Source organism: Anas acuta, chromosome 1 (assembly GCF_963932015.1).
Source record: "Anas acuta chromosome 1, bAnaAcu1.1, whole genome shotgun sequence".
NCBI lineage: Eukaryota > Metazoa > Chordata > Aves > Anseriformes > Anatidae > Anas > Anas acuta.
The window spans coordinates 54,037,975-54,065,721 of record NC_088979.1 but is presented as its reverse complement, the minus strand read 5'-3'; the positions used below and the strand labels follow the sequence as shown (position 1 = coordinate 54,065,721).

Sequence of the window (27,747 nt, the reverse complement as noted above, 5' to 3'; positions counted from 1 at the left end):
CTTACCTTTAAGGAATCAAAGCAGGCAATAACTCTTCCATTTTCAACCTGGCAACTTTTAGGGGGATGTGCAAATTTGCATTCTTCATCAGAGCGTGAACAAGTTCCCCTCTGAAACTGCCTGCACACTTCTAACGTTAGCCATTTTGTATCTCTTACAGGAGCAACATTCAAAGCCATGATGAAAAGCTGAATTAGAACTTGTAAACTGCTGTCAAGTGAATTATGCCAAAGGAATTTCCAAAACTACAGATGAAAGGAGGGGGAGAAAAAAAAAATAATTCCAATTGAAAAGAAAGTTAAAAAAATAATAATGTGGGGGACGATTAATGATGTCCGACTCACACAACACGGAATAAACAGAGAAAGTTTATCAGCAAGCAGTCACTCATCAATCATTAAGTCCCACTTGTAGACTTTTGGCTGAAAACGACCATGCTCAGTAGCATTTCTGTCCGTAAAACATGTGGCTCTGCTGATTGTATCACTGATGCAGCAGTTTCAAGCACAGGTCCTTCAATGCAATGGCACTCCTTGATGGAATACTAGCTCGCTGCAGGTCGCTTGCTGGTATTGATTACCCAAGAAAAGCAATGCAGTCATTTGTTCGTGTCCCACTAATAATAAGTCTTCTTCCTGTTTTAACGGTGAGTTCAGTTTCCCATCAATTAATTGGCAAATCAAGACAGTTGAGGTATCTTCTGCCACGGGTAAGGTCAAGGCAACGTCTAGGTGGCAAAGACAGTATTTTGAAAACACAGGCGTAGCAGTCCTCTCTCATAAAAGTGACTTCACAAAGGCACTTTTTAAATCACTGACCTGACAAAACAAATACAATATCAGTTCACATTCAGCTCATTCACATCAACATTATGAGATCTATCATCACTTCTGATCAGGTATTATACATACACTGCCAATACTCGCTTCTAGTTCTTTTCCCAGAGAAAATCAGCATCCTTCGTGAAGTAGTGCATGACAAGGGAATAGCCAGTTGAAACACGTACTGCAGTAATATTCTAGGCAGCAATCCAAAAGTTGGGAATGATTTAAATAGATGAATGTGGCAGACACAATAATTAGGCATGCTGGTTGTGAAACAATTCAATCTAATGTGCTTAGTCTCCAAAACAATATACAAGAACCAGTTTCCATTAATTTATCATTTGGCCCTTCGGATTGTATTATTATATTAGAAACTACTACTTTTTATTTGTTCTTCCTTAGAAATGAAGATGGTAATATTGTGTTCATATTTCTCATTTCTCTCCCTGTTTCTCTGCAAAAAAGGAATCCCAAAGAACCATCATCCCAAAATTACAGGAAAAAAAAACAACAAATACTTTTCCAGCAAATAGCATGAGTTTCCCTGTTATGCTAAAGGTTGTTTCACAAAGGCTTCATGAAAGGGCTCACTACTCTAAATCATCATCCTCTAATGAGTTATTTCTAGTATGAAGCAGCCTTTATCTGAAATTTTCTTTGATTAAATTGGCTTTCATTTACCTTTACAAATACATGGTTCAGCATCAAAATAAAAGGCTTTTAAATATAGAACTTAAACTATTTTATGACTATAAAAAAACCGAGGACATTTTATAGCTAAACAGATTTGAAAATCAAAGGGTTAGGTGTTCTAAACAATTTTTAATAAATGACTATATTATACGCAGACGGTGAAACCATGGTCATGATGTTTCCTCCTGTTCAGCTTCAAAGGAACACACAAACTTCCCTTTGCAGATACCAGCCAGAAACAGTTGATGGATTATTTTTATGCAAGAAGAATAAAGAAAGAGGGAAGACTGGAATAAGCGATGTTTTAAAATGCAGCAATAAAAATAGCTCTAAAAACACTGACAGCTTTCCCATGCCAGAATAATTACCATTCTGTGCTTGGATTCATCCTATTTAATTGGAGTTGGGATTGCTAGTAATGCGAGTAAGAATTACTCACACACGGTTTCAGGAACAGATCCCAGTTCTGACTTCCAAGTCTTCATATCAAAAGGCTCTTCTATTACTTAGTAACACTACCAAAAAGTATTTCACTATGTGACTGATACCTACATCAGAATTTGTTACTACTGTCATTAATACAGGTAAAGCAATGCTAATTGCCTGAAAATTCAGTTTCAAATCAAACATGTAATAAGATGTGTCTGGATGATCCTTAGGTAGCCTTAGAATTAGCACATTTTAAATTAGTACATTTAGAGGTGGTATATTTTAAAAGTTACACAACTGCAGCACAGTATAGGATACGAATTAAATATTCATTTAATCAAATATTCTATTGATGTTGTCCCACAGCATCAACGAAGAGTGAGGTTAAGCTGAGAATGTACAAAATGGTGAGAAAATGCTTATGAAAGATTAAAAGGAAAGAGAGGGGGAAAGAAAAGGAGAGCCTTTGCAAAAAAAGCCTGTTGAGCTGATGGCTTGTTGGGCTGATGATGTAGCTGGCTAAACGCAGAAGAGAAAATATTCTCTCTAGAGCCACCCATTCTAATTCAGAAATGCCAGTAATGGTTTTCAGTAATATATGTGGGAGACAGACTGAAATTTTAGGAAAAGGGTAAATGTTAAACTGCACGCTGCTCACAATCACAAGTAGTAATACTCTGCTGCACTGCATACTACTAAAAATGACAAAGTCATTTCTCACGTAGTAGGTGTGAAGGCTGAAGAAAAACAGACTTTACGCATGGTAGCAGTGCAAACAGCCTACATTATATAAATGGCCGTAGCCATGGTTTTTAAAAAAATGTGCACAACAAAATCCCATACAAGATTCATGAGACTGCAGCAAGAATTAACACCACAAAGCGTATGGGGTGGGGGAGTAGAGAGGAGAAGAGGAGTGAAGTACAACCTCATCATACTTCCCATCTTCTTAATATATCAACATCCTAATGGAAAATTTCTAAAGAAAGGGGAGCATGAGAAGTTTTTCTCATAAACCTGTACCTTGTCAAAATAATGATACTATCTGACTTCTCAAGAAGCACTGAGGATGAACGATGAAGTGCTGCTTGGGAAGAGGGAAGCGATACAAGGAGAAGGGAGAGGATATACAAGCAGAAAAAAAAAAACTATAGGAGGAACCAAGGAATGCAGGAGTTCCAGACGTGAGGCAAGAGCTCAAGAGGAGGAAAATATGGGAATAGAAAGAAGGAAAGAAAAATGGATAGTTATGGAAAAGGGAGAGAGAGGGGGGAGGAGCTTTAAGGGAAGTGACCAAAAAATGAGATGGGTGTGAATGAAAGATTGAGGGAGAAAGGGGGAGAAGGAATTTTAGATGGAAGGCAAAAGAGAATACAGTTATGGGGGAAAATCCAGTGGTTTTTGTAAACAAATGGAAGTAAATGAGGGAAAGAAACATATGATTTATGAAAGAAATTGCAATGAAATAATAATAGTAATAAAGCCCCTGTAAAATACCTCTCAGGTCATGAGCCATTACTAACATCACAGCACAGTCTGACCGTGCGTGTTGCAGAGCCCATCCATATGGAGAACACGGAGGCCCCCAGCAAGTGTGAACTCTGCTGTTCTTTCCACCCCTTCTAACTTTGATTTGCATCCCAAAGTACCAGCAAAGTCAGCTGTCCTGCTAAAAGTAACGGGACCTCACCAGCCTACAGACTCAGCAGCAACTGTGTCCCTTATCCCGGCAGATAGGTTTGCTTTTTTGGTTTGCTCAGGGGTTTCATCTAGTTGTGTTGTTTTTGTTAATAAATAATTAAATAATGATAAATTATTAAATAGTTACTTAAGTAATTAAATAAATTCATGGACATTTATTTGGAAAAGCTACTTGGCTTTAGATACCACCTTTCAGATGCCTTTTGCAGAAAGCTATCAAGGCGTAGAGGAGTAGGAGGCTTCTGACAATCTCATGTTTTGAGATAGCAGGGAAGAGTCTTTTAGACTTCTGTTTTAAACCACAAAATCCTTTCTGCTTTTCCAAGTAGGCAAAGAAGCTTTCCCAGTAAAATAATAAAATAATACTAATAAAATCCCTTTAAGTATCAGAAATGGCAAAACATTCAGGTGCTAGGAGCCCCCAAAGAAGGTTTTAATTCTGAGCTTGCACACCAAGCAGCCAGCAGCTTTCGGAGTTTCAAGCGAGCACAAAACCCTGCCCTGTTATAAACCAGTGGATCGCTCAGCTGGAAAATAGGAGCTCTTGCTGGACACAAAATATGGGCTGCTCTGGTTTTACTTATCTGACAGATTATGTAGTGATGGATTATGTAGTATCATGTAACGGAGAAGCTAAGGCTTCCTGGACATGATATTTTCATGCTTCAGCTGATATCGTGTAGCAACGAGCTAAGTCCTCATCTTCAAAAAGTTACCTCTGCAGGTGATTGTCAGTTGTATGCAGCTGAGAACAGGCTGTCTCATAAAATTAAATGTTAACCACAACCATCACTAGCTTCACGCTCCACAATGCAAGTTCATAAACTAGCAACAACATCTAAGCCACGTATTGCTCTCAGATTCCCAAGACGTTCAGTCAGTTCCAGGTATTTGTCCAGGACATAAACTAATCCATAAGAAATAACGCCCTCAATTTACTTACTAGTTTCAAGCCAGAGGTTTCACCCTCTGGCAACATTGGACAAAGTACAACCACACCTTGACATCCCAAGACATTCCCATTAAATCCAAATACAAGCCAAGAGGTCTCTGCTACATGAAGCCACTGGTGCTGCTGGCCAGCAGCACCTGCTTCTATGGTCAATTGCTCCTGCCAACGTCAAAGTGCTGTTCTACCAGAAAAGCTTCAAATTCCATTTGAAGAGAAGAAAAAATGAAATCTGGATGCACATACACACACACACACACACACATATTCTTTCCCCCCTCAAAAAGCCTATAAGTCACGAAGACTCAAAACCTATGGAAAGACTCCATGTGTAAATCTAACATGTAAGGGATCTTCTGCATAAAGCAGAACCAGATCGAGTTGAATATCTTGTATATTCATAATGGAAATACAGATATTCAAAGTCTGACAGCCACTAAACATGACCTCTTACCCTTAAAGCTGGGAAAAGGTATCCAAACCCCATGAAGCCATGAAGCCTTGTGGAGCTGCAATGTGGGCTCCATTTTCAAAGCACTCAGGACACAGCCAGGGGACACTGGCAGGCACTTCAGTCCAAAAGATGGTGGGACTGCACTTCAGCTTTTCACCTACTCCTCACTGTTACATTCTATTAAATGTCATTTTTTCCATTATTTGTGCTTTAAATAGCATTCAAGGCCTCCAAGCCGAGTAGGAGCTGCATATCAAGTGACTGCCACAAACCCATGAGCCCACTCCAGCATCATTTAAATGCCACCTGCCTGCTGTTTCCTTGACCCACCCCGACCTGCTTTCTCTTGTTTTCCCTCAGGCTCTCTATCGAGAGGCCCAAGAAAGCAAGGCTGTGCTAAAACTGGACATAAAACTCCACACAACAGCATGCTGGCCTGGTATACTCTCTCAGCGAGTCCAAGTTTGTTAATAGCCTTTCAAAAGCTGACTTTGTTCCAGCAGATTTTCTGATAAGTCACCAACTGTCCATTCATACCACTTCACATTACGTGCTGGATCAGCTACGATCTGCCTCCCTAGACAAAGAATGGAGCTGAAAGAGCAGCAAAAAGCAGCCAGAAGCCTTGCATCACCCATGCTGACTAACTCCATAGAAACATGCCCACGCCTCATACCTGTTGGACAACTGGGACAGGGCCGGTGCTGATGGGCCCTGATGGGCCTGGCACCATGGGCTGCATCCCTGCTCCCTTCCCCACATTCCACCTGCCCTTTCTGGCAGGTCTGGCTCTTAGTTGCAAGGTCCTGTATTTATTTGTAACACCATATCAGACAGAAGGGGCTTCCCTGCCCTTGGAAAGCAAGGCCGACCGAGTCATCCCACTGGTTTAAACCTCACCATGCAAAATCCCCCGTTAACCAACAGAAGATCCTATTTCAAACGATGCTACCGTGCATTGAAGATAATTATCCTACAGCCAAGCAATATGTCAGTCAGCATGCCTGTTAAGCACATTTCAATAAATCACATTCTGAAAGACAGGACACGCCAGAAATTTTTGTTTGGTAGATAAGCTTTTCTCACTCCATCGGCCCACCAGATTAGGAATGAGGACTAGAAAGTGATATTCAACACAGAGGTATCATTCATCAGTGAGTACAATGCCAGTTTTGTGTTCTTCTTGCGAACCAATTTCTAACACCTCATTCATATTTTTGATACGTAACCTAATATTAGAGTATCTAGTAGGACGGGACAACGTATCATAGAGTAATGTCTTAGCATAGGTCAGCAAAATTAAAGTATTAGAAACAGAAGCAGGCTACTGGCTCTTTTCTGAACTACTGTGAAGGCACAAAAATAATATTCGCTATGTTCAAGAAACAAGAGAAAAAAAAAAAGAAAGACTTCCATGACACATCATATGTTCTTTGATGGAAAACATGAATGGAAAACCTTCCTGCCACCACAACATTTTAAGAAAAAACATTCAATTATAGTAGAAAGTGATTAAGACATTTTCTTCAACAAATTTCGTATGTTATTTTGAACATTTCTTTAATCATTTGCAGTGTTCCCCCACACACTTTTTTTTTTTTTTTTTTTTTTAAAGATGTTGAGCAGCTTTCATTTTTCCTTGAACAAACCATTATTGCTCAAACGAGGAAGAAATCACAACTGTCCTGTCAGGGAGGTAGCCCAGTACCTTGAGCAGGTGGCCGGGGGCCAAACCCACTAAAATTCCAATGCCAGTTCCTGCATTAATTTGACCTGAACTTTACTGAATCAAATGTGCCCTGACTTACAAAAGACCCATTATTTATGTTATTTGCTTGACTTGGAGATAACTGTTGCAACACCTCTCCTTGTCTGTTATACAACCAGAGATGAACACTCACCAACTGTAATTCAAATGGTAAGCCTGCCAAGAGTCGATCCTAACCCTTTTACTTAAGCTGACAGAAGTCCAGGGACAGGTTAGAAAATGCCAGTCTGCTTTATTTGAACTGAGCATGACCTCTAAATATCAGTTTTGCTAAATGAGCCACAATCTCCTCGCCAAGATCACTAATGTGCCGTGTTGATCCTTCTGCTGTGCTGCGGTTCAGGTTTTCACTGTGCTCCATGCTATTTACAGTAGAGCGCCGAGCTTCTTATAAAAACCTGTCGGTGTGCTTTGAAGCTAGCTTTACAATAAAATAACACTAATGTCCTTTGTCCTCTGGGAAACAGGTGAGGAAAGTGTGCTGCCAGCTGTGAAACAACAGCCACAGCTCAGGACCTTTTCAGCGGTCCCCTGCACTACTTTGGTAATGGACCATGAAATATTTCTGCTGAAGTTCAAGCCTGTAGGTGACTGGAACCCACAAGAGTATTTTCTAACATCAAAGTGTTTAGAAGTCATGCTGATAAAACTAAAGCTCATTATGCTTCAGTTAAAATGCAATTGCAGAAAACAGTTTTCCCTTCTTCTCGCAAACTTTTTTTTTTGGTTTTTACAATTATTTTCATCCTGCTCCACTGAACCTTCACCTCCCTTCTTGGTCTGCATCTTCTCTCACAGTCCGTAACTTAAACGTTTCTTGTTTTTAAGCCCAATGAAAAGTTTTCATCCTCTAGCCGTATGAATTTCATACATAAAATCCTGCTCCCACCTTGACAAGAGGGCTAAAGCAATTTCTGTTTCTGTGCTTCTGTGAGCAGAATTAATCATCCCTGGCAGCAATGACGTTATCACTTGGCCTCTTGTGAACACCAGTGTTTTGCTTTTGGCAGAGTGCACCATGTAGCAGCTATTAATCAAACCTGATTCCCCAGGGAAGGGTACCCCAGTACATTAGGAGGTCCTGCATACACATGGCTACAGACATGCATTATAGTTTTTCAGGACTGTAAAAATATTTATAGAAGAGTGTGTGCATATACTCTGATTTTTTTTGTAGTCCTGGACTGGCATGGAGGGAATCTATGATGAAGTGACTGTTCTTACCTGCCACAGGACCAACAACATGCTGTTACAAAGGAGCACAACTTAAAAGAGCTCTGTCTTCTGTGAGTTCTCTACTTTCTGTACTCCAGTTTCACACTAAGTCCAGAAGACAGAACTTAGGAAGGTATTTATTTATGTGACAAACAGTATCCCTTTCCAGTGAGAGACAGGGACAGCTCTGAACGAATCAATAACTCCATGTAAATTTAGAACTTGAAAGCTGAAAATACATATAAGACTGCCAATAGCATTATTAATAATATATTCCAGCAAATTACCCTGCTCTGGAAAGCTGTACGGCACATCCAAACAAAGCTCTGGAGGAGAATGTAGCAAGAGCACTACCTAATGCTATTAACTACGACTGCCTCTTAAGCAGTAAATCCATCATGATGTACAGATTCCTGCACAACCTCCGGGAAGCACCACTGTCCTGAGATACCTTCATCTCTGGGCCATTTTCTCCATTTCCATTTTAACTGAGAACAGGACACTAAAGTACATGAAGATGACTTTTACAGGTCAGTTGAAATATCCATCTAGCGCAATATCTTGTCTCCAACCACAGCCAAATACCAGACATCTACTGAAGATTATGAAAACAGGGCAGGCAAGAGTGTGGCAATTGCCAGGAATATACTCCCACCTCCAGCATCCTAAGGCTGATGCCTTTGTATTTAATAGGTCTTGTTCAATTCTTCTTCCATGGATTTGCCCACTCCCTTTTTGGATGCTGCTTTGTTAGCAGTGTCTTTCATCACGTGCATGAAAAGTGGGAGGGAATCTGACTGGTTTTCAATTGTTGACAGAAGACTTTCATCTCTGGAGAGGAGACTGGATATGGAAGGAAACACGTCAAAATATCTGAAAACAGCAAACGTAGCTGTGGGGTAAGGTGGCTAATAAAAACAAACAAAAAAAAAACATACAAAAATTTTACTAAATCTGTATTTTTTACTGGCTTTTTTACTACCCCTGAATGTGTTAAACAAGAAGAGAAGACATCCCTCTTCCTTCCACCCAAATTGGAGCTTTGAGAAAAGTGCTTTAAAACCCATCAGCACAGGAAGAAACACCAAGATCCCTTCTTCTGCATCCCAAGCTCCATAACCTAAGAATATGCCTAAAAGCAATGCTATGTTAGCAATCCAATGGGGAATTGGAGAGAATAAGGAAAACCCAAGAGCATGCCCAAAAGACCCAAAGTTTGACTCGCTGATTGTGCCCTGCCCAACCCTAAACATTTCACAACAATCTCAAACACATTTTGAAGGCAACTCATCACAACAGGGAAGTACTTACAGCAGGAAAAATAAGTATCATCTAGAGTGTCTTTGCTTCTCAAAGGGTTGCCCAGGCAATCCTTTGTCAGCATCCATTTTAACACAAGTATTCAATTCCCCTTTCTCTCTTCATTAGTGGCATGCATGTAACAAACAAAGCCAATTTTATTTACTTCCAAAAATAATAATAAAAAATCACAGGGCTGAACAGATGCAAGATTTTTACTTCTTACATATTTCATGGGACAAACTGCATTGATGGATTAAATGTGAATGTCAAAATACTTTACATCTTATGGCAGCTAGAAACATGAAACAGTGACCTAACCTTGATGTCTATGGAGTATCAGACTGTTATCAAGTACCTTCAAAAGCAATCCTACTATATCTTCTTAAAACAATGAATGTTTGACAACATTCAGACAGCAAAGGTTTTGAATAATCTAAGCTGAAACCTTTCACTAAAAGCCATTTTTCAAAGACCCCTCCTAGTCAAAAAGAAAAGATTTTTTTTTCACATGGGCCCAAAGTATGGGGTAAGAAAGTATTAAATAAGTTCATTAGTCTCTTCTGAAAGTAGCCTCCTTTTTTTTTTTTTTTTTTTGCTTTGTTTTTGTTTTTAGCATAAAGATTATCTTTGGTCCTCTAAGATGAATAAAGGAAATATCTAATTATGCTCAATGTGAAAATGTCAGTAAAAGACTTTTTCTTTTCAAAATTCATGTCATTTATTTGTCCGCATTAAAAAATAATCAGAGGCTACCTGTGTTGTATTTGACAATACATAGTAGAAATGTATATTTAAATAAATTTGCATTTATGAATTACTATTCTGTTGTCAGTACATCATGAGTTTAAAGAGAGAATGCTCTTCCTCAAAAATTGGTTTTGCAACTGCTAGCAAAGAAACAAAGAGCTTTTCTCAGAGTACTTGCAAGTTTCTGGTGAATTTCTGTTTTCTAGGAAATCCTGAAAACCTCTAATCCTGAACCAAAAGGAAGGAGTTACAACTGGAAGAACTGTGCATCAGCTGTCTGCAGGTACCACCTCCCATAGTAAACATTTGTCATTTTTTTCCCTCTGATCTCTTGGATGATGAATTTGGGGGTTGATACGCAGTACTGACCTTTGTTTTTGCCTGAGCACTGATTAGGAAGTGCTGACCCAACAAAAATGGGTCATTTTGATCTTGGTCCAAAAATCTCATCACCTGTTGGCATTTGAAGATGGTTACTTTTTAACCCAGCTTCATTGTAGGAAAAAAATAAACAAACAAACATAGATATATATATTTATATAAGTAACGGGAGATAAAGCACTTAAAACAACGGACAAGAAGGATACACAGGAGGAAGCTGAGGAAGTTCACTGGCCAATAACAATGCCATCAGGTAAATTTGTACTCAGGTTTTCTGCCACGTGCATAGTTTAACTGTCTACAACAGGTAAGGGGGACACGGTGTGAGAAGATCAGGTTTGAGGCTGCCTAAGGAACCTAAAGGTGCACAAGTCCATGGGACTTGATGAGATGCATCTGAGGGTCCTGAGGGAACTGGCGGATTCAGTTGCCATGCCACTATCCATCATACTCGAGAAGCTGTGGCAGTCAGCTGTGGTGAAATTGGCAGAGGTATCACCCACTAGATCAGGTTGCCCAGGGTCTCATCCCACCTGGTCTTGAACATCTCCAGAGATGGGGCATCCACGACCACTCTGGGCAACAACAACCTCTCTGATCTATGTCGGTAACATGGACAGTGGGATCAAGTGCACTCTCAGCATGTTTGCCAATGACACCAAGACATGAGGTATGTCATGCTGGAGGGAAGGGATGCCATCCAGAGATACCTGGACAGGCTCGAGAGGTGGGCCTCTGTGAACCTCATGAATTTCAACAAGGACAACTGCAAGGTCTGGCACCTGATTTGGGGCAATCCCAAGCACATATACAAGGTGGACAGAGAATGGATTGAAAGCAGCCCTGAGAAGGACTCGGGGGTGTTGGTTCATGGGAAGCTCAACACAAGCCAGCAACATGCACTTGCAGCCCAGGACATGGTTGGATTTCTGAGGCACATCAGAGGTGTGGCCAGCAGGCTGAGGGAGGTGATTCTCCCCCTCTACTCTGCTCTTGTGAGACTGCAGCCTCGAGTGATGCATCCAGCTCTGGGGCCCCCAGCACAAGAAGGACATGGACATATTAGAACGAGTCCAGAGGAGGGCCACAAGGATGGTCAAAGGGCTGGAGCACCTCTCCTACAAAGACAATCTGAGGGAGCTGAGGTTGTTCAGCCTGGAGAAGAGAAGGCTCTGGGATGACCTTATATTGGCCTTCAGAAAAGACGCGAAGGGACTCTTTGTTAGGGAGTGTGGTGATGGGACATGGAAGAATGGCTTTAAACTGAAAGAGGGCAGATTTAGATTAGATTTCAGAAGAAATCCTTCACTCACTGTGAGGGTGGTAAGGCCCTGGCGCAGGCTGCCCAGAGAAGCTGTGGGTGCCCCATCCCTGGAGGTGCTCAAGGCCAGGCTGGATGGGGCTTTGGGCAACCTGGTCTGGTGGGAGGTGTCCCTGCTCATGGTAGGGGGGTTGGAATTGGGTGGGCTTTAAGGTGCCTTCCAACCCACACTGTTCTATGATAAACAACATTCAGATTTCCAAACGGAAACAAAGCTCGTTGTAAAATCAACTTCAAATGTACAGTCTTCCTTTTAATTTCTGCTGGCTTACAAATTGAAATGGGCATGGATACGGGTAGTAGTACTGACTGGGTAGACAGTGCCAGTCCAAGGCTATTTAGTTTCTAAACCCTGCTTCAAATCAGACTGCAAGTTTTTATCAATATTGAAATGAAAATCCATCTCTATTTTAACTCAGCTATTTTCTATGGAAATAGAGCAATAGGAAGAAGTCCTTCCTACTCTTACTAGGATTTGTTGAAAACTTTCCTGAAGGAAATCTCAGTATCTCAGTGCTTCCTTAGACTGAAAGGGGAAAATATCAGGGGGAAAAGTAAAAGTATTTTTAGCAATATTGAAACAATTCCATCTGAGCACTTTATTTTCATATGCCTGAACCACTTTATTGTAACTTAAATGTTATCATGGACAAGCACACAGTTACTCAGGAACACATCATAAATTCTGTTTTGATAGGAAAGTTGAATAAGAGTTCTTTCATCCTACCAAAACAAGGAGCTGCAGTATGTTTTCAGTGAAAATTTCCACTGAATACATTTCCCAGAAATGTTTTGATGGAGCACTTTTCCAGACCTTTGCCTACTATCTCTGCTTACCTGTAACTGCAGAGATTTCTCTCTCCTGCTGGGGACTGCTAAGCGCAGCTTGGTGTTCCTGAGTATTTCCGAAGAATAGATGTGCTTGTGACACTAAGTACAAGCAACTGGATTTTGGCAAGAGCATGTTTTCTGCTTGAATTGCAGAAGAAGATTTGGACTGTTTAAAATAAGTCTAAACAGTTTTGGCCTTTTCAAAGGTTTAATTCATTTGTTGTACTTCAAGCTTAGTCACAAATGGCTATTTAAATCAACATTTTGTTTTACACTCTATGTTTTGTACTGCCTGGCATAATTTTTGCGTTAAAACTGTAATGCAAAAATTTTCCTTTAAACTTGTATAAATATTACTTTGATAGACAGCACTGTTTTTAAAGGTATATATATATATTTTTTTTTCCCTAGCATTTCTTTCCCTGAAGAATATTTTCTATTTGACAAGGTCAACAAATAGCACAAAAATATTCAGGATTTGGTCAATTAAACAACACCAAAAACATCACTCAGAGGTAAAATGCTGTCCATTTATAAACATAAAAAATGGACTGCTGTGATTATGCTTACACATTTCTATCTCAGAAAACAACTTTGCAATAATGACTTAACAGATTTCTCTCTTGAATGCGCTTTATTTTTATGCAATGTTTTCTTAGCTTGTAAAGAAGAGATTTTATCTCTTCTAACCTCCAGCCTGTATACACACACAGGCCTGTGACACTTGATAGGAGTTCTTCTCATTTCATACATCATTTCCAGGACATAGCAAGTAGGACATAAAATCAAACCAGACTGGGGAAAAAAAAAAACAACACAAGTCAACCAGCTCCCTCTCAGTCAAAAGTATGCCCTCAAGTAATCCTGTGCAACTTTGTGTGCTGCAAAGTATACATTACCAATATTTGGATTTTACAGAGATAGCTACTCTATTACAACACATAGACTTTAGAAATCCTGAAAAAACTATTTGAAATGTCCTTCTCCAGGTTTATCCCTCTGTCCATCATCTGAAATAGCAATAACCATGGAACCACTTCACAGGAACTGAACAGAATTGCCCGTCCACTACTAAAAAATAAGCACTATTCTACTCTGAGAAGAAAGAAAAGGGAGAGACTAAAGGTATAATGGTATTATAGTTTCATGTAGTTGGATTTTTTTTTAGAAACAAAGCCCACTTAATATATATCTTCAGAGTTACATGTTTTCTTTGTTGTTGTTGTTTTTAATTTATTACAATCTTGTAATGTTAGATTGAAATCCACAATTTAAGGCTTTTTTTCCCTTTTTCTTCCCTTTTCTGGCTTTATTATTGCCACATACTCACTTGATGAGAAAGGTCTCTATGAAAAATCTGAAGAATCTAAATTTCATAAGTGAAGCACTGGAGTCAATTAAAGGCACACAAATATAAATGTTTAGTATTTTTAAATCAGAAGAGCAGAAACTTGTCTGCTGTTTCTGAAGTTTCAACTTTCAGGCAATCATTTTTACCTCCAGATAAATTACTCTAAAGATGAAAACCATCAGATTTACCTTTCCCTCCAGTGACAAGTATGTTAGCTTTTTGGTGTCCGAAGGCCAAGAGGGCTGAGATACAACTACCTGTCTTTACTGAAGCAGACCATTGCTACTTAGGCAGCTTTAATTTCATTTATCTTTAAGAAAATAACTTATATTGATTCCTCTCACAGGAATCCTCAAGTTCAAGGATCTACTATGCTACCCTACTGCATCACAGCTAACTCTCACCCATTTTACTGGAAGCCTTAAAAACATTGAGTGCGTTTCATAAAGCCTTATCACCTACAAACATGTTTACAAGAACTGTTTTTAATAAAAAGTACAAATCTGACAGCTGTGGGTAAGAGTTAAAGAAACAAATCCTAAAAAGCTTGGAATTAAGCAAAATGAAAGCAAATGAATCCGTCATCTTTGTAACCTGATGATTTTTGTGGGACCTAATTCTCATGACATTATGTTATGATGATGTTATGTTTTGATGAATGTTATGGATGTCAAACAAAATTTAATTAAAAGAGGTAGCTAAAAATGCAAAGTACTTGCAGACGGCATGAAGACTGAAGTCAGCAGAAGTTCTGGGTCAATAAACTCTATGAAAGGCCTCCAAACTCAGCAAGTTCACATGGCTAAACAGCACAATTTTACTTATCTGCTGCGATTTTTGCAATGAAGGAGTTTATTAACAGTTGTCCTCCTCTGCTGTTCAATATATCCATAAACATCGAAAGAGAGTTTGCCATTAACATTATATACTGTGAAATCATTCCTGGAGCTAACTGTGAGGAGTTACGAAAGGATCTCATGATAATGAGTACACTGGATGACAAAATGACGTAAGAATTTAACATAAAAGCAGACAAAATAATGTGGATGAGGGGAAAAACAACAATAAACGTAATAAATAACACACATATAACATCAAGTTCAAGCAAGACACTACTACAGAGGAAAGATATTGTCACCCCTCTGAGATGAGGGAGCCCACAACTGAGATGGGAAAGAGAGGGACAAGAGCAATAGCACCGTCAGCATTATGAAGAGGCTACTAAATACAATGGCTCAGATGGAAACTTCTCCTCAGAAAGTCTCTAACCCCCGGTGACTAAAAGCTGAAGTCACATGCCTGTCAAGGTACACATTCCTGTCCTCAGCTCACCCCTTGCCTTCTCTGCTTTGGGACTGCAACTCCTTACAAGCAGCCTAGTTCTGCAAGTAGGGCTGGCAACAGACCCGTGGGGACACGCTGATCCTTGAGCCCTCCCATGAGAAAGTCAACACTCTCATCTCTTATTTCAAACACAGATTTCAGAGACCGTGGACTCGTGCCACCTATCTTCAGGCACATAAATGCGGCACCGCTCACTGAAAAACGCAATATCCTTAGTCACCCTCGGTGCCAAAGGAGAGGTGGGTACCTCCAAAGAATGATTTGGAGCGTAAAGGCACGGCTTTACCTCCTGGAGGTACCACAAAGCTACAGACCATCCTTTGCAGAAAAATCTCCACAGAGAATGGCAGCGTGGGCCACATGCTCTGCTCTGCATAGGAAGCATCTAGCAGCTCGGGAAGGTAAAAAATTGGCAGAAGTGGACATTTGTTCTCAGGCCACGCTCCTTCACCCTTCAGGTGTTCGGCCCTGCTCCTCAAGAGACTAGGGAGAGAAGGGAGGACAGAGAGAGAGTGGAAAAACAATGGGAGAGAGAATGGGGGCTGGATGCCTCATGGTCTACAAGAGTCCAACCACTTCCAGCTGCATGGGTGAAGTCCAGGTCTGTGAGATGGATTTAATTCCAGGTATCACTCTGAAGCTTCCCCCCATGAGATGGATGCTGGGGCTTTTTACCACTTCGGACGTTTTATACTGAGGATTAAGCTGCTGGTGTGTCCCCTGCTGGCGTTTCCACTTCAAAGAGCTGCGGCTGTGGATTGCAAAGCCTTTGAAAGTGGCCTCACCGCACAAAGTCCTGAGCATTAAATGAGGTCTTTAAAAAAAAAAACAAAAAAAAACCACAACAAGGTAAAAAGAAAAAATGCTGCCTTTCTAAACACTTCAGTGTAGCTACTTTCAAAGGCTTTCATGCCTTGCTCGCTGTGGCAAAGAAAATCTTTTTTCTTTTTTTTTTTTTTTTTTGGCATTTCCCTATCCTTCAAAATTATAGAAATAAAGCAATCCAGACTGGAAGCATGACCCAGAATTAGCAGAGAGGAACTGAAATACACAAGGGACCTGAAAAAAATGCCCGTGAAGCAAAAAAAAAAAAAAAAAAGAAAAAAAAAAAGTTTTTAAATGCATGTTCTACCGCTCCAGGACAGTGGCGCACCGTGCTGCCGGCGCATGTTTAGCATCTCAATAAGGACTGCAGCACTGCAAGCGGTAGCACAAGCGGCCCACACACAAGTGTCCTCTGGCACAGAAACCTCGCGACAGAGAAAGGTCTGCTCAATACCACCGTCACTGCCAAGCTCCTGTTCGCCTTGCAGCTCCCCGCCTCGCTCCTCGGGCCGCAGAGAGCATTTCTTCGTCCCTATTTTGCGATGGTGTCTGGCCAGCAGCCCACCTTCACCAGCTTGGGGACCTCCTGCCTTGGAGCCCCAGCCCCTCCTTTTGGGCTGTGGGTGGAGGAAGGTGAGGTAGGAAAATCAATATTGCTCTTTGCAGAGCACTAAGAGGCAGGGAAAATGTGCTACCAGTGAATGCAGCTGCCGGGGAATTCCCATAATTGTAATGGCAACCTTTTAAATAAATAAAACGCAAGGCTCTGCTGAAGTCCTGAATCATTAACTGGGCACCCACATACACATGTGCCAGCTACCCATGTGGGAAAGGAAGGATAGCCATAGGTGTCTGTTTACAAACCAGAGCAGTTGTAGGAGTGAAATATTTATGTAGCTGCTGATAACGGCACCAAAAAAGGGGAGAATGAATAAGGAAACAAAAAATGGACTAAAACTAGGCTTTGATATTCTACAGGGCAGTCACTTTCCCCACCTCAATGTCAAGCAGAGTCTCCGACTGATTGCTGCCAGCTGAATGCGTTAAAAGCAGAAAACCAACACACTTCAATTCATTTATTGAAAATCATATTCCAAGCTCTTGAAAGTAAGTGGAAATCTTATCTTGCCACTTTTCAATTTAAGGTTAGTTTTAGACTAAGTTCCAGACACTACCCAAAAATAAATGCTTATAAAGTACTTGCCGTAAAATAAAAAAATCACTACAGATTCAGGAAGTGGGTGTGGGGGGGTGAAATTTCAAGCCTTTTGGTATACACACCTGAAGATTGAAAAAGGATAAAAATCCTCTGTTTCTGAAGAAAAAAAAATAATTCAGCCTGGCTAGGAGAGAATCTTAGATGGAGGTGAAAAGAATATTTCCTAGGCCTATCTCTTAAAAGTGATCACACCCAAAAAGTATTGAAAATTTGCCCTCAGAATCCTCAGAAAGAGGAAAAAAAATAATAGGCACTTCAAAGTCCAAGCTTCCTTACATAAAACTCTAGAGGGAAAACATGTCCGTATTTTTCCTTACCTGTATTCTCTAATTCTCCCTATTGTTCAAAGTGCTGTACTCTCTGCAGGAGGAAAGATTTTACCACCATATGAACCTTGCTACCGCTCATGTCTCTGCTTACAAGTTCAAAAATGTGCACTACCCAGACATTCTTCAAATGGCATGCATCATCCACTCAGAAATGTCTAAAAATTATTGATCTAACGTAGATAAAAGAGTAATAGACTCTGATATAAGCCAGCTGTTCCTACTTGATTGATTTCTTCATCCAAGAACCGCACCAGTAAAACCCTCCTGTCTCATTATGTATTTCTTTGTGTTTCAAAAAATCACAACAATGGAAGATGATAATTTTATGTGTATTACACGTTTGTTTGCATACATCTACATATACAAATAGGAGGAAAGGAAAAAAAGCGTGTGTGTCTCCTTAATTTACCAGAAGTACAGCTGAGCTCTAAATTGTCAGGTTGACGATATCACAAGCCCACCAGACCCTTTGCCAGACTTACACCTCCAGGAATCCTACAGGTGTTCCGTAACAGCAGCCAGCTGAACACTGGCATCTCTCAACAGTGTTAGAAACAAGCACTAGCACAAAAAGCCCTCTGCGTACTTCTGCCTACTTTGTATTTCTTTGCACTGGTTACAATGATTTTCACATTTAATCTCCTGGTGGGTACACTCTTAAATTTTCACAGTCCCAAACTTTCCTTTTTTAGCATGCCCAAAATACTGAACTAAAAATTTTATATACATTATTATAGATATAGATACACACTCATACATGGGGAGATTAAGACATTGGCAAATTCTAGGAAGATGATGCGTCATTTCTTTCTCCTCAAGCATCTTCTGCCCCAAACAGAGCTGAAAAGTTTGTTTTTAAAAGATTTTGGGCTCCAGACATCAATAACCAACAACTGTCACTGCATAATCTATAAGAATATAAGAATCTTCTGTAAGAAGATTAGTTTAATTAGTCAAACAGATAATACTACCATTATTTGGATGAGTTTTCACCACTGACACCCTCTTAAAATGAGTTTTAATTTCCTCAGGCTATAATTTCAGCCTTTACAGACAAGTTACGTAGCACTAGTTCACACTAGTTAACCATAACGCATTATGCTAAACACAACATATCAAATTAGCTTCACAACCAAAGGCTGGAAAATGGTTTTAAAAAGCAAACATACCAATAAATTCTAAAGCAAGAGATTATATTCTCTTTTGTAAAGAGCTATGTGTTTTTACTCACAAAGAAAGTAGAAAGTCATTGAGCTTTAAAATAAAACATTTCTTCTCTGAAAGATAAAAAGAGTCCTTAAAGTCAAAGAAATTTCCAGTAACTCTGGAGAGCAAGATATCATTAATAGCTGTTACTTGAAATTTAGACCTTAGCAATGTGTCTCACTAACAATTTAAGAAATCAAACCATATGTGGAATTACTAATGAGGAATTTCATTTGAACACTGAGTCTTTTTCTCATCTCTCAATACTATAAAAAGTGAACATTTTACAGAGCTTTTTACAAATAAACACAGTGCAGCTTATTCCTGACATACTTGCGAGCAACAGAGAAGAACATTCATCCACAGCTGAGATGACTTACCAGACCTGAGTGCCTGAAATCCTATATAATATTAGTAGCTACTTCTCTTACTCAGAAAAAAATATATATATTTTTAGTATATGGTTATTTTAGAGTTTTGTAAAATACATGCTTACAAATGAAGAACGTGATCTCCCTTTATAAACAATCTGTAGTCGCAACACTGTACTTCAGGACTAGTAACTCACTAGTAAATACTACCTTAGGAAAACAAAGAAACTAATTCAATATGGAGTAATTTATTCCCTGAAAAAAAGACAGACTGAACACAGTAAGATATTACTGTACAAATAGCTGTGATAGAGTCCACAGAGAAATTAAGCAGGAAAGATATTATTAAATGAAAAGAGGTACCAGAATCTGGCCCCAAATAATTTTATTACCACCTAGTTACATAAAAAGATAATTCAGAGTATTTGTAACTATCTCTGCCCTCCAAGATGAAAACCCACCATAAAAAAAGCGTACCTTGAGCAGGCAAGATTTTTCTTTAAATCCCTTTGTTGACTGATTGTGTATTCCACCTGGTCTGCTGTTACAAGCTATTTGATCGAGTGATGAATGCCAGTTTTCACTTGGGCAGTTAGACATAAGAATGATAATTCTCTATAGTGCCATCTCAAAGATAAAAAAAACAACCAACCAGCCACTTAAATCATCTGAAAAAGGCAGTCTTGAAAAACGAGGCTGAAAATTTTTCTGTGTAAAAGCTGTGCATGGAAATAGTTTTATTTGCAAAAGTAAAAAAAAAAAACCTCACACTTCATAACATGAATAAGATTGACTTCTAATTATCAATCTTTGCTGCACATGCTTAGCATACTTTGCACACAAACACTACATTTGAACATCAACAGCAACAGCAAAATGTACATACTCATACTCCATTAATAATAATGTTCTACATCCTGACATATGTTTCTCTTGTTAGCAGCTTGAAATCCTCAGAAGACACATGAGGTTGCTATAACTTCGAAGAGCTCGGTGTTTGTAAATTACTGATTCATAAACTGAAGATGTGTCAGCATCCCAGCTCCAGGTCTTCAGCGAGCATTTAGCCAGGTAACGAGGAATTTGAATCAACCTCCGCAGAAAAAGGTCAGCTGTGAGGAGCTGGGTGATGACATCAGAAGTTTTGAGCCCACGTCCTGTACCTCTCCTTGAAAAGGTGAGGGATGAATGGGGTGGGACAAGGGGGACGCTTGGTCTAGCAGGACCTATTTAATGAAACCCTTTTAAATTGGCTTAAATTGAAAGGTTTCTTTTTTCTTTAACACCATTTAAAGTCTTCTAGTCAGTAAAAGGTTCGTTTACCTTATTCCTTCTTGGAGACATTGATCTTCAGTCCTCCTTAGCTCACACACTTGATTTTTTTTCCACACACATCTTATCTGAATACAAATATTTATACATAGTGTTCAAGGGTATTATTGCTTCACCAACTGTTAATCTTCATAAAGAAGTTTTTATTTTATTTTTTAAACTTTGTTATGTATTATGATGATATCACTATCAATGCAGCTGAAGACAGCATGGTAATTTGGGTAGCTAATTAGGTGGGATCCTGACTGGTACTGAGCACCATCAGCGCATATGGCAGCCTGAGAAAGTTGAAGAGGCTTTAGCACGTCACAGGATGAGGCAATGTCCTCAGACCCTTCCAGCAATACAATGGCAAAGTTTGCTTCCAACACCTAACAAGTAATAATAATGAATAATAATTCTATCCCTCCAAAATTTTACAGACTTCTGTCTAAATAATCCTTTTCCTTCTCTCCAGAGCACTTAACATAAATCTTCTCCATTGCTTCCCGAGGCTCCTCCTCGGCAAGAAAGTTGATGCGTCTCAGCAGTGAAATCATTGCTGCAAAAGCCAGCCTGCTCATTAAATTATTCTGCTAGCTGTGTGTTCTCTCATTAAAAATGCAGAAGGATCAGATAATTGCAGTACGTATTATTAACCTTGTTATCCTTGTTTTCACGTAAAGGTCCTGTTTTGTTGCCGAGACAAAGACCTGGAAATGGCAGGGGAAATGCTCGACTGAACTACAATACGAAAAACTCTAACAGCTTGCCTTCGGGAACACAAGGAATCACTGCGCAGTCTAAAATGCCTAGACTTTTGTAATGGAGTAAAATACTGTAATCTCACCGTGCAGCTCCTTCAAGCCCCAGGCAGACCGTCCTGGCTTTAGTTAAAGCCTCCGATAGGGAATTATTTATAAGAGCCATTCTAATTCACGTAAATCTTCAGACATATCTGCTAGAAACTTCACAGATTTCCAGGTTGACTCATTCTCTTTATTAGAGCTAGGAAGCACTGCCAGGCGGCAGCCCAGCTAAAAATCCAATTAGGGTGCCGTACTTCTGAAACACACTGACCTATTTCTTTATTTTTGCTCGCGTTATTTTTAATGTGCATATACTCACGGTCTATTTCTGAAAAGAGCTGCTTATGTTGTGACTGAACTCCCCTAGAAAAACAAGTTAGCATAAAATCCGCATACTGCGCCCCGACAGCAGGTAATCACCGGAGAAATCTTGTTTCCCCGACTCCCCCAGGCAACACATACGGTATGCAGCACACTGCAGCAAACTCTTTAAACATTCAATAAAAGACAATGATCCTCCTACCTTGTTCAGCTCTGTCTATTCGGCAAGTTTCCAGCGGGAACAGAAACCTCTGCTATCAACAAACAGCCGCACCTTTCCCGTTCCATCATTGTGATGAATAATTGTCACCCAAAACGATCAGCAGTCCCCCTCCTTTTTTTTTTTTTTTTTTTTTTGGGTGCTCGGGAAGCCCTGTGCCTTATCGGGGGATTTTTCCCTCAGATGATGAAGCAAAGACACAGCCTAAACTCTGTTGCTGAAGGACTGCAGCCCTTCCTTCTCCCAGAGCCCTCCCAGCATATGGCAGCCAATCACACCCCGCATCGTCAGCCCTGCCGCTCTCGCACCGACTGTATCGGGGTGATTGACACAGCAACACAGCGCTTCCAACGTGTAAAAACAATGCGTCCATACTGATGAACCGGGAATTTCCCTCGCCCAGGAAAGGAGTTTTGCTGGCGAGGAGGCAAAGCGATCCCCCCTCCATGAAATCCCACATGCGGCAAACGCAAACAACTCCCTTCCCCTCCATCGCCGCGACAGCTCGGCGATGTTTTTGCAGAAGGGTTTTAGGAGCTTTTGCTGGGCATAAACGCGTGCACAAACAGCACTGGTGAAATCGTAGAACTGCAGCGATGCTGTTTTGTTTGTAAAGGTTTGCCGTGCATCTCAAGGCAAATAATCCGCCCCGTATTTTAACGTGCAGCCAACGCGCACTCCGAGTCAGACCTTGATGTTCTCATTTTAATACTGCACAACCCTACTGTGCAGTGTTTGCATTTAACAGCCACACATACACCATCACTTTCATAACATTTGAGACCAATTGTCATGCACCACAGGTACGGGATGCTCCTCGACAAAGACATGATCCATCTGATGACGTTTTAATACCCTTGGCAGAAAAAAAACACGTAAGCGGCCCCCAAACTGTGGTACATGCTCACAACTGATCTTCATTAGCATCGAGGTTCAGGCGTAAGGACAACGAAACCAGTTGCCATTTTCAAGCCAAACCGTGGGCAGATCGATACATTCGTTACACAAGGTCTGGTGTCGGTCAATTTGCTCACAATTTTTGCTGGAGTTTTAAATAAGAGAGCAAGGCAGCAAAGGATTATTGAACAAGAGTTGCAATTAAGAAAAAATACAAAAATGAGCTTAACCAGAAAGTCAATCTTTATCCAGAAGGGGATAAAGATTGCAGTGCAATACTACTTTAGACAGCAGTTTATGCAATTCAATCCATTACATAAAAATGTGTAAAATCTATTTAAATTCCACTGAAACTTAAAAAATGTGAATAGACAAGAGGAAAACAAAGCCCTCATTCAACCGGCAGTTCCGTCCCAAGGCCCCATTGTTTCCTATCGCCTGTTTTGCATATTAGAAATGACGCTTTCCAAAACCCATCACCCTGCCATCCTGCAAGCAAACACTCTCCTTCGGGCTTCATCATCTCCCATCTGATTTATTAAGGTCTCCCCCCCCTCCTTGGCACCACCAGCCCTCTGGCCCACTGCCACCGGTGTCCCCACCATCTGACCATGACGCACTCCTCTCCTCCGTCCCTTTGCAGCTCCCCCTCCTTCAAGTTCAAGTTTCTGCTGGCTCCTACAAGGCAGCCCTCCCTCTCTGCTGAATCACCCCCTCCATTCTCTGCTTTTAACAACAACAACAAAAAACTAAATAACTGGTACTGAAGAGTCTCAGGAGAACCCCAGAGACGGGTCACACGGCTGGCCTGCTCCATCTATTATCGAGGTGGCCCGGCGCATCTCGTTGGTATTTTCCACATTCCTCTGATTCTGTCAAACTCAAACTGCCCGTGTTAAAATTTTCCATGCTGGACATCTGCTGCAGGATTTATTTATTTGTCTGCCAAAATGCAGTTTGCCCATTTCTGAGACAGGCTAGACAAAAACACGTTGCTCTGCCGTTCTCACAACCGACTCAACTGGGGAACTCTGCTCCCCCCGCTCGCCCTTGACAGGGCAGGCTTGAAATTTGGCACAGCGCTGATCCCTTAGTTTATTATTTATTTACTTTAATTTTTAAAGGCTATGCCTTTTGCTATGCTTATGAAAACATCTGTGTGTCAGACAAAGCTCTAGCACCTACTAGAATCCAGCTGATACACCTCCCTATTTTTCTTTTTGAGCCCTGCAACGTAAATCACGGAAAATGTTCTGCAGCAAGCATCCACCACCTCCTCCGAATGTGGCTGGAAAGGCACCAACCCCACAGTGCGACTGAGCATGTAATGGGCTCAAGTTACAGGAGATTAGCAGGATTTCCCCTGTAACTGCTGCTCCCATCTGCCAAAGACCAGACATTGGAAGTGACAGCAGGAAGACAACCTCGCCTGTTGCTTTCGTGACCCTTCGGCTGATGCCCCACGGATGTGCAGGAGACAGACTCTTCATACAGCATCACAGCAGGGTGTAAGAAAAGGTCAAGGGGACCAAAACATGGCACGAAGCTGGGCAGGAGAGGAGAGGTCGCAATTAGAGGAAGGGGAGGAAGAGAAGCAAGAGCCAGAATCTGGGAATCCTGGGTCTGGTTGAGCAAAAGGTTAAAGCAAGGAAGCAGAGAGTGTTTCAACTGGATGAGGAGCCGGAGAGAGCAGCCAGCACAGGGATCCACCGGGTCCAGCATGGCCAGGAGCTGAGAGATGTTACCAAGGGAAGGACAAAGGACTGATGAAACTCGATGGCCCCACAGCACTGCACAGGGTCCAAGGATGAGGATGTGCAGCGCAGACATCAGCATTCTGCCCATAGAGGGGCTAGCCCTGTGCTGTGGAAAGGCAGGCCAGCCGTGTCCCTCAGCTTGGTGCCAGCACCCTGTCCCCTGACCTCTCCTGTGCAGCAGGACACAGCCACGGTCCCCCTTTGTCAGTGAACCAACATGGCAACACACATCAAGAGTGTTCGTTAGTTTGCTTCTGAGAAGGAAATTTCCAAGTTACTTCAAAAAAATTTAAAAAAAATAACTAAATCCAGACAAGTTATGCACACAAAGCCCAGAAGCACTGGGATTCACCACTGCCTCCACAGCTTTATTTTGGTGGCAGTGCTCCACAGCACACGTTGACTGTGCCACAGCTTCCAGGTGCATTGTAGGAACAAACCAGGCCCACACTGAGCAACAGCTCTGAGCAAGAGACAGGCTGAGGGAGCTGGGGTTGTTCAGCCTGGAGAAGAGAAGGCTCTGGGGAGACCTCATAGTGGCCTTGGGTACCTAAAGGGGGCCTGCAGGAAAGCTGGGGAGGGACTCTTCGTCAGGAAGTCTGGTGATGGGTCAAGGGGCAACGGCTTTAAACTGAAAGAGGGTAGATTTAGATTAGATTTCAGAAGAAATTCTTCACCGTGTGGGTGGTGACGCCCTGGTATAGGCTGCCCAGAGAAGCCGTGGGTGCCCCACCCCTGGAGGTGCTCAAGGCCAGGCTGGATGGGGCTTTGGGCAGCCTGGGCTGGTGGGAGATGTCCCTGCCCGTGGCAGGGAGGTTGGGACTAGATGGTCTTTAAGATCCTTTCCAACCCAAACCAATCTATGACGATCCTCTTAAATTATGTAAGCAAAACTAGCAGCTATGTTCTCACCCAGTTCCTCGTATGTATGATTACATTTTAGTTCCTCCCTTGTCAAATTATCAGAATCCTCTCAAATCACTAAGGTGTGCTGAAAATAAATGGTCAGATGTGTCAGCCCCTCAGCTAAGCCCCATCAGAAAGCTCAAGAGAAAATATATAATCTTTCTGAAAAAAAAAAAAAAAAAAAAAAAAAAGGTGTTTGAGTAGCATGCAGCAAGTAAGGCATGAGTTCACAGACTGAAGGAAAAAATATATTTAAAAATACCTGTTCTGTACATTGAGCAAGGAGTTCCAGAGTGACTGATCTGAAGTTGAGATGTGCCCATCCAATCATGCATCTCTTACATTAGTTAAAAAAAAAAAAAAAAAAAGGACAGGATTTCATTTTTCAGGCCTACTTATGCATTCTATTATATATTTAATTGCAGTATGACAAAATCTTACAGACGCAGAGAAACTCAGATGTCAAACTGAGAGAAGAAAAACAAATAAAGGTACATTCTGAACACAGAAATGCCATCTGCTCTGTTTGAGAGCTTCCTGTAATTAATGATTCAAGGTAAAAACACTGCTGAAGGTGATTCTTACACACAATTTTCTGAAGGTTGTAGATATAACTTTTGGAGAAAATTGGATGATTTGGGAAGTAATAAAGTAGCAGTAAACTGGAATGAGCAAAATGTACATTTTTCTTTTTGCCTTCTTTACTCTTGAATGATAGCTATTAGATCTAATCCCTGAAACAACAAAACTTGATTTAAACAGAGCTATACAAGTATGGACTATAGATATCAACAGCATTTAAAGTGCCAAGCAACTTACTTGATATTGAGTACAGCAGAAAGATGATTTTCAGCCCTGCATAAATGACCTATGGCAACAGTGACATTTCGGTAAGTTCAGCAATGGGGAAAAGAACTTCAGAACTATTCCTCGTGTCAGTGATAGACTCTTCCCCTAGTAACTTCCCACAGCTGCTACTACCGGCAAAATGCAACCTCAGTAGCTATGGTCTGAATGACAGCAGAAAGAACATTCAAGGCAGCTGCCAAGAGTTTAAATCTAGACTCCTAGACCTATTCATGCACAGTGCTACTGATGCCAGCCTTTGCAAAATATCGCACTAGTTCTGAGATAATGGGGCTGAAGCGATGGTAGAAATCGTCTTAAGTTACAAAAATAAGATCTCCAGCACTGCCAAAATTCAAGTTACTGACCAGAATTAGGCATGATGTTCTGAATGGTTGTTGCTAGATCCAATTTGTTTCTTTTTAAATATGCTTATAAGAACTGTAAGTCCAGGATTTCAAATGCTTTAACTTTCTAGTACCTAGACATCCCAACTTCCTCCTAACCTAGAAAACCTTGAAATTCATACACAGACAAGAAAACAGCCTGTTCTAGTTTCACCATCTATGCTGAGAGAAATATGAAACAAAAAGACAGAAGCAAGCACTTATTCAAAGCCAGAAGTTAGGATTCACCTTACCAAACCTGAGGTGGCTTCTGGAGGCCTTCTAAATCTCCTCTCTCCACCCGCTGGTTGCACAGGGAATTTAAGCCATGTTTAAATCATGAGATCCAAATGCATGGGTTCAGGCTCGCACCCTGCCTGCATCCTGACTTTATTTTGGGATGACAACACACCCCCATCAGGAAGCAAACTGAGTATGCATGCACCCTTCCTTCTCACGGTGGTTGCAGTTGGGACGGGTAACAAACACGCCAGCCAGAAGAAGCTGCAGCACACTCCAACCAGGTTTTGTAGCTGAACATTTGAGACATGTATCCTGGGTGCACCGCAAAGCCGAGCTGCCTCTGGATGTAGCCTTATGTGCTTAGCTTGAAATATATGTGGCCAAATATAAACAACCACATCTCCATGAGTCACCCTACTCCCCCTCTCTCCTTATAGTCACTGGAGAGAAATAGGCATTTGTAGGCTGTGATTCATCTTATCCCAAAGTAGATATTCTAAGAGATTCTTCCATATCGTAAAAAAATGTCTTTCTATTGATTACCTGAGATGGCCACCCTTCTATTAAGTCCGTTGTTAAACACATAAAAGATGAGATCTTATTATAGAAGAATCTTTATTAGGAACTTACAAATTTAGTCTCTTTAGTTACATCGCTGGATAGTACTTTTCATTTTAACTTAAAGTAACTAAAGACATAAGCATATAGCTTAAGACGACGTATATGTATATTTTCACAATGCACAGTTACAGCTTTGGTGTAAATCCTCAGCTTGCTATAAGCATGTTCCA

At 40.9% G+C, this 27,747-nt stretch overlaps 1 protein-coding gene and 1 long non-coding RNA gene across 10 annotated transcripts in view; one reads left to right on the top strand and one right to left on the bottom strand.

The window, feature by feature from the left end:
- The window catches only part of MBNL2 (muscleblind like splicing regulator 2), a 108,532-nt gene that overhangs the window by 70,068 nt on the left and 10,717 nt on the right, over positions 1-27,747 (bottom strand). For 6 of the 9 annotated variants that reach the window (XM_068677244.1, XM_068677268.1, XM_068677257.1 and 3 more), the window contains exon 2: positions 6-818. The exons of 1 other annotated variant lie outside the window; for it this stretch is intronic. In XM_068677244.1, the coding sequence (XP_068533345.1) occupies positions 6-179 (174 nt within the window). In that variant the 5' untranslated portion in view covers positions 180-818. Of the gene's footprint in view, positions 1-5; positions 819-21,903; positions 22,161-27,747 lie in introns of those variants that run through there. 2 more of the 9 variants (XM_068677248.1, XM_068677305.1) reach the window with 2 other exon arrangements.
- LOC137854198 (uncharacterized) lies at positions 8,735-16,147 on the top strand. The gene is made up of 3 exons (XR_011095010.1): positions 8,735-10,770; positions 13,605-13,740; positions 14,313-16,147. It is a non-coding gene; the product is annotated as an uncharacterized lncRNA (long non-coding RNA).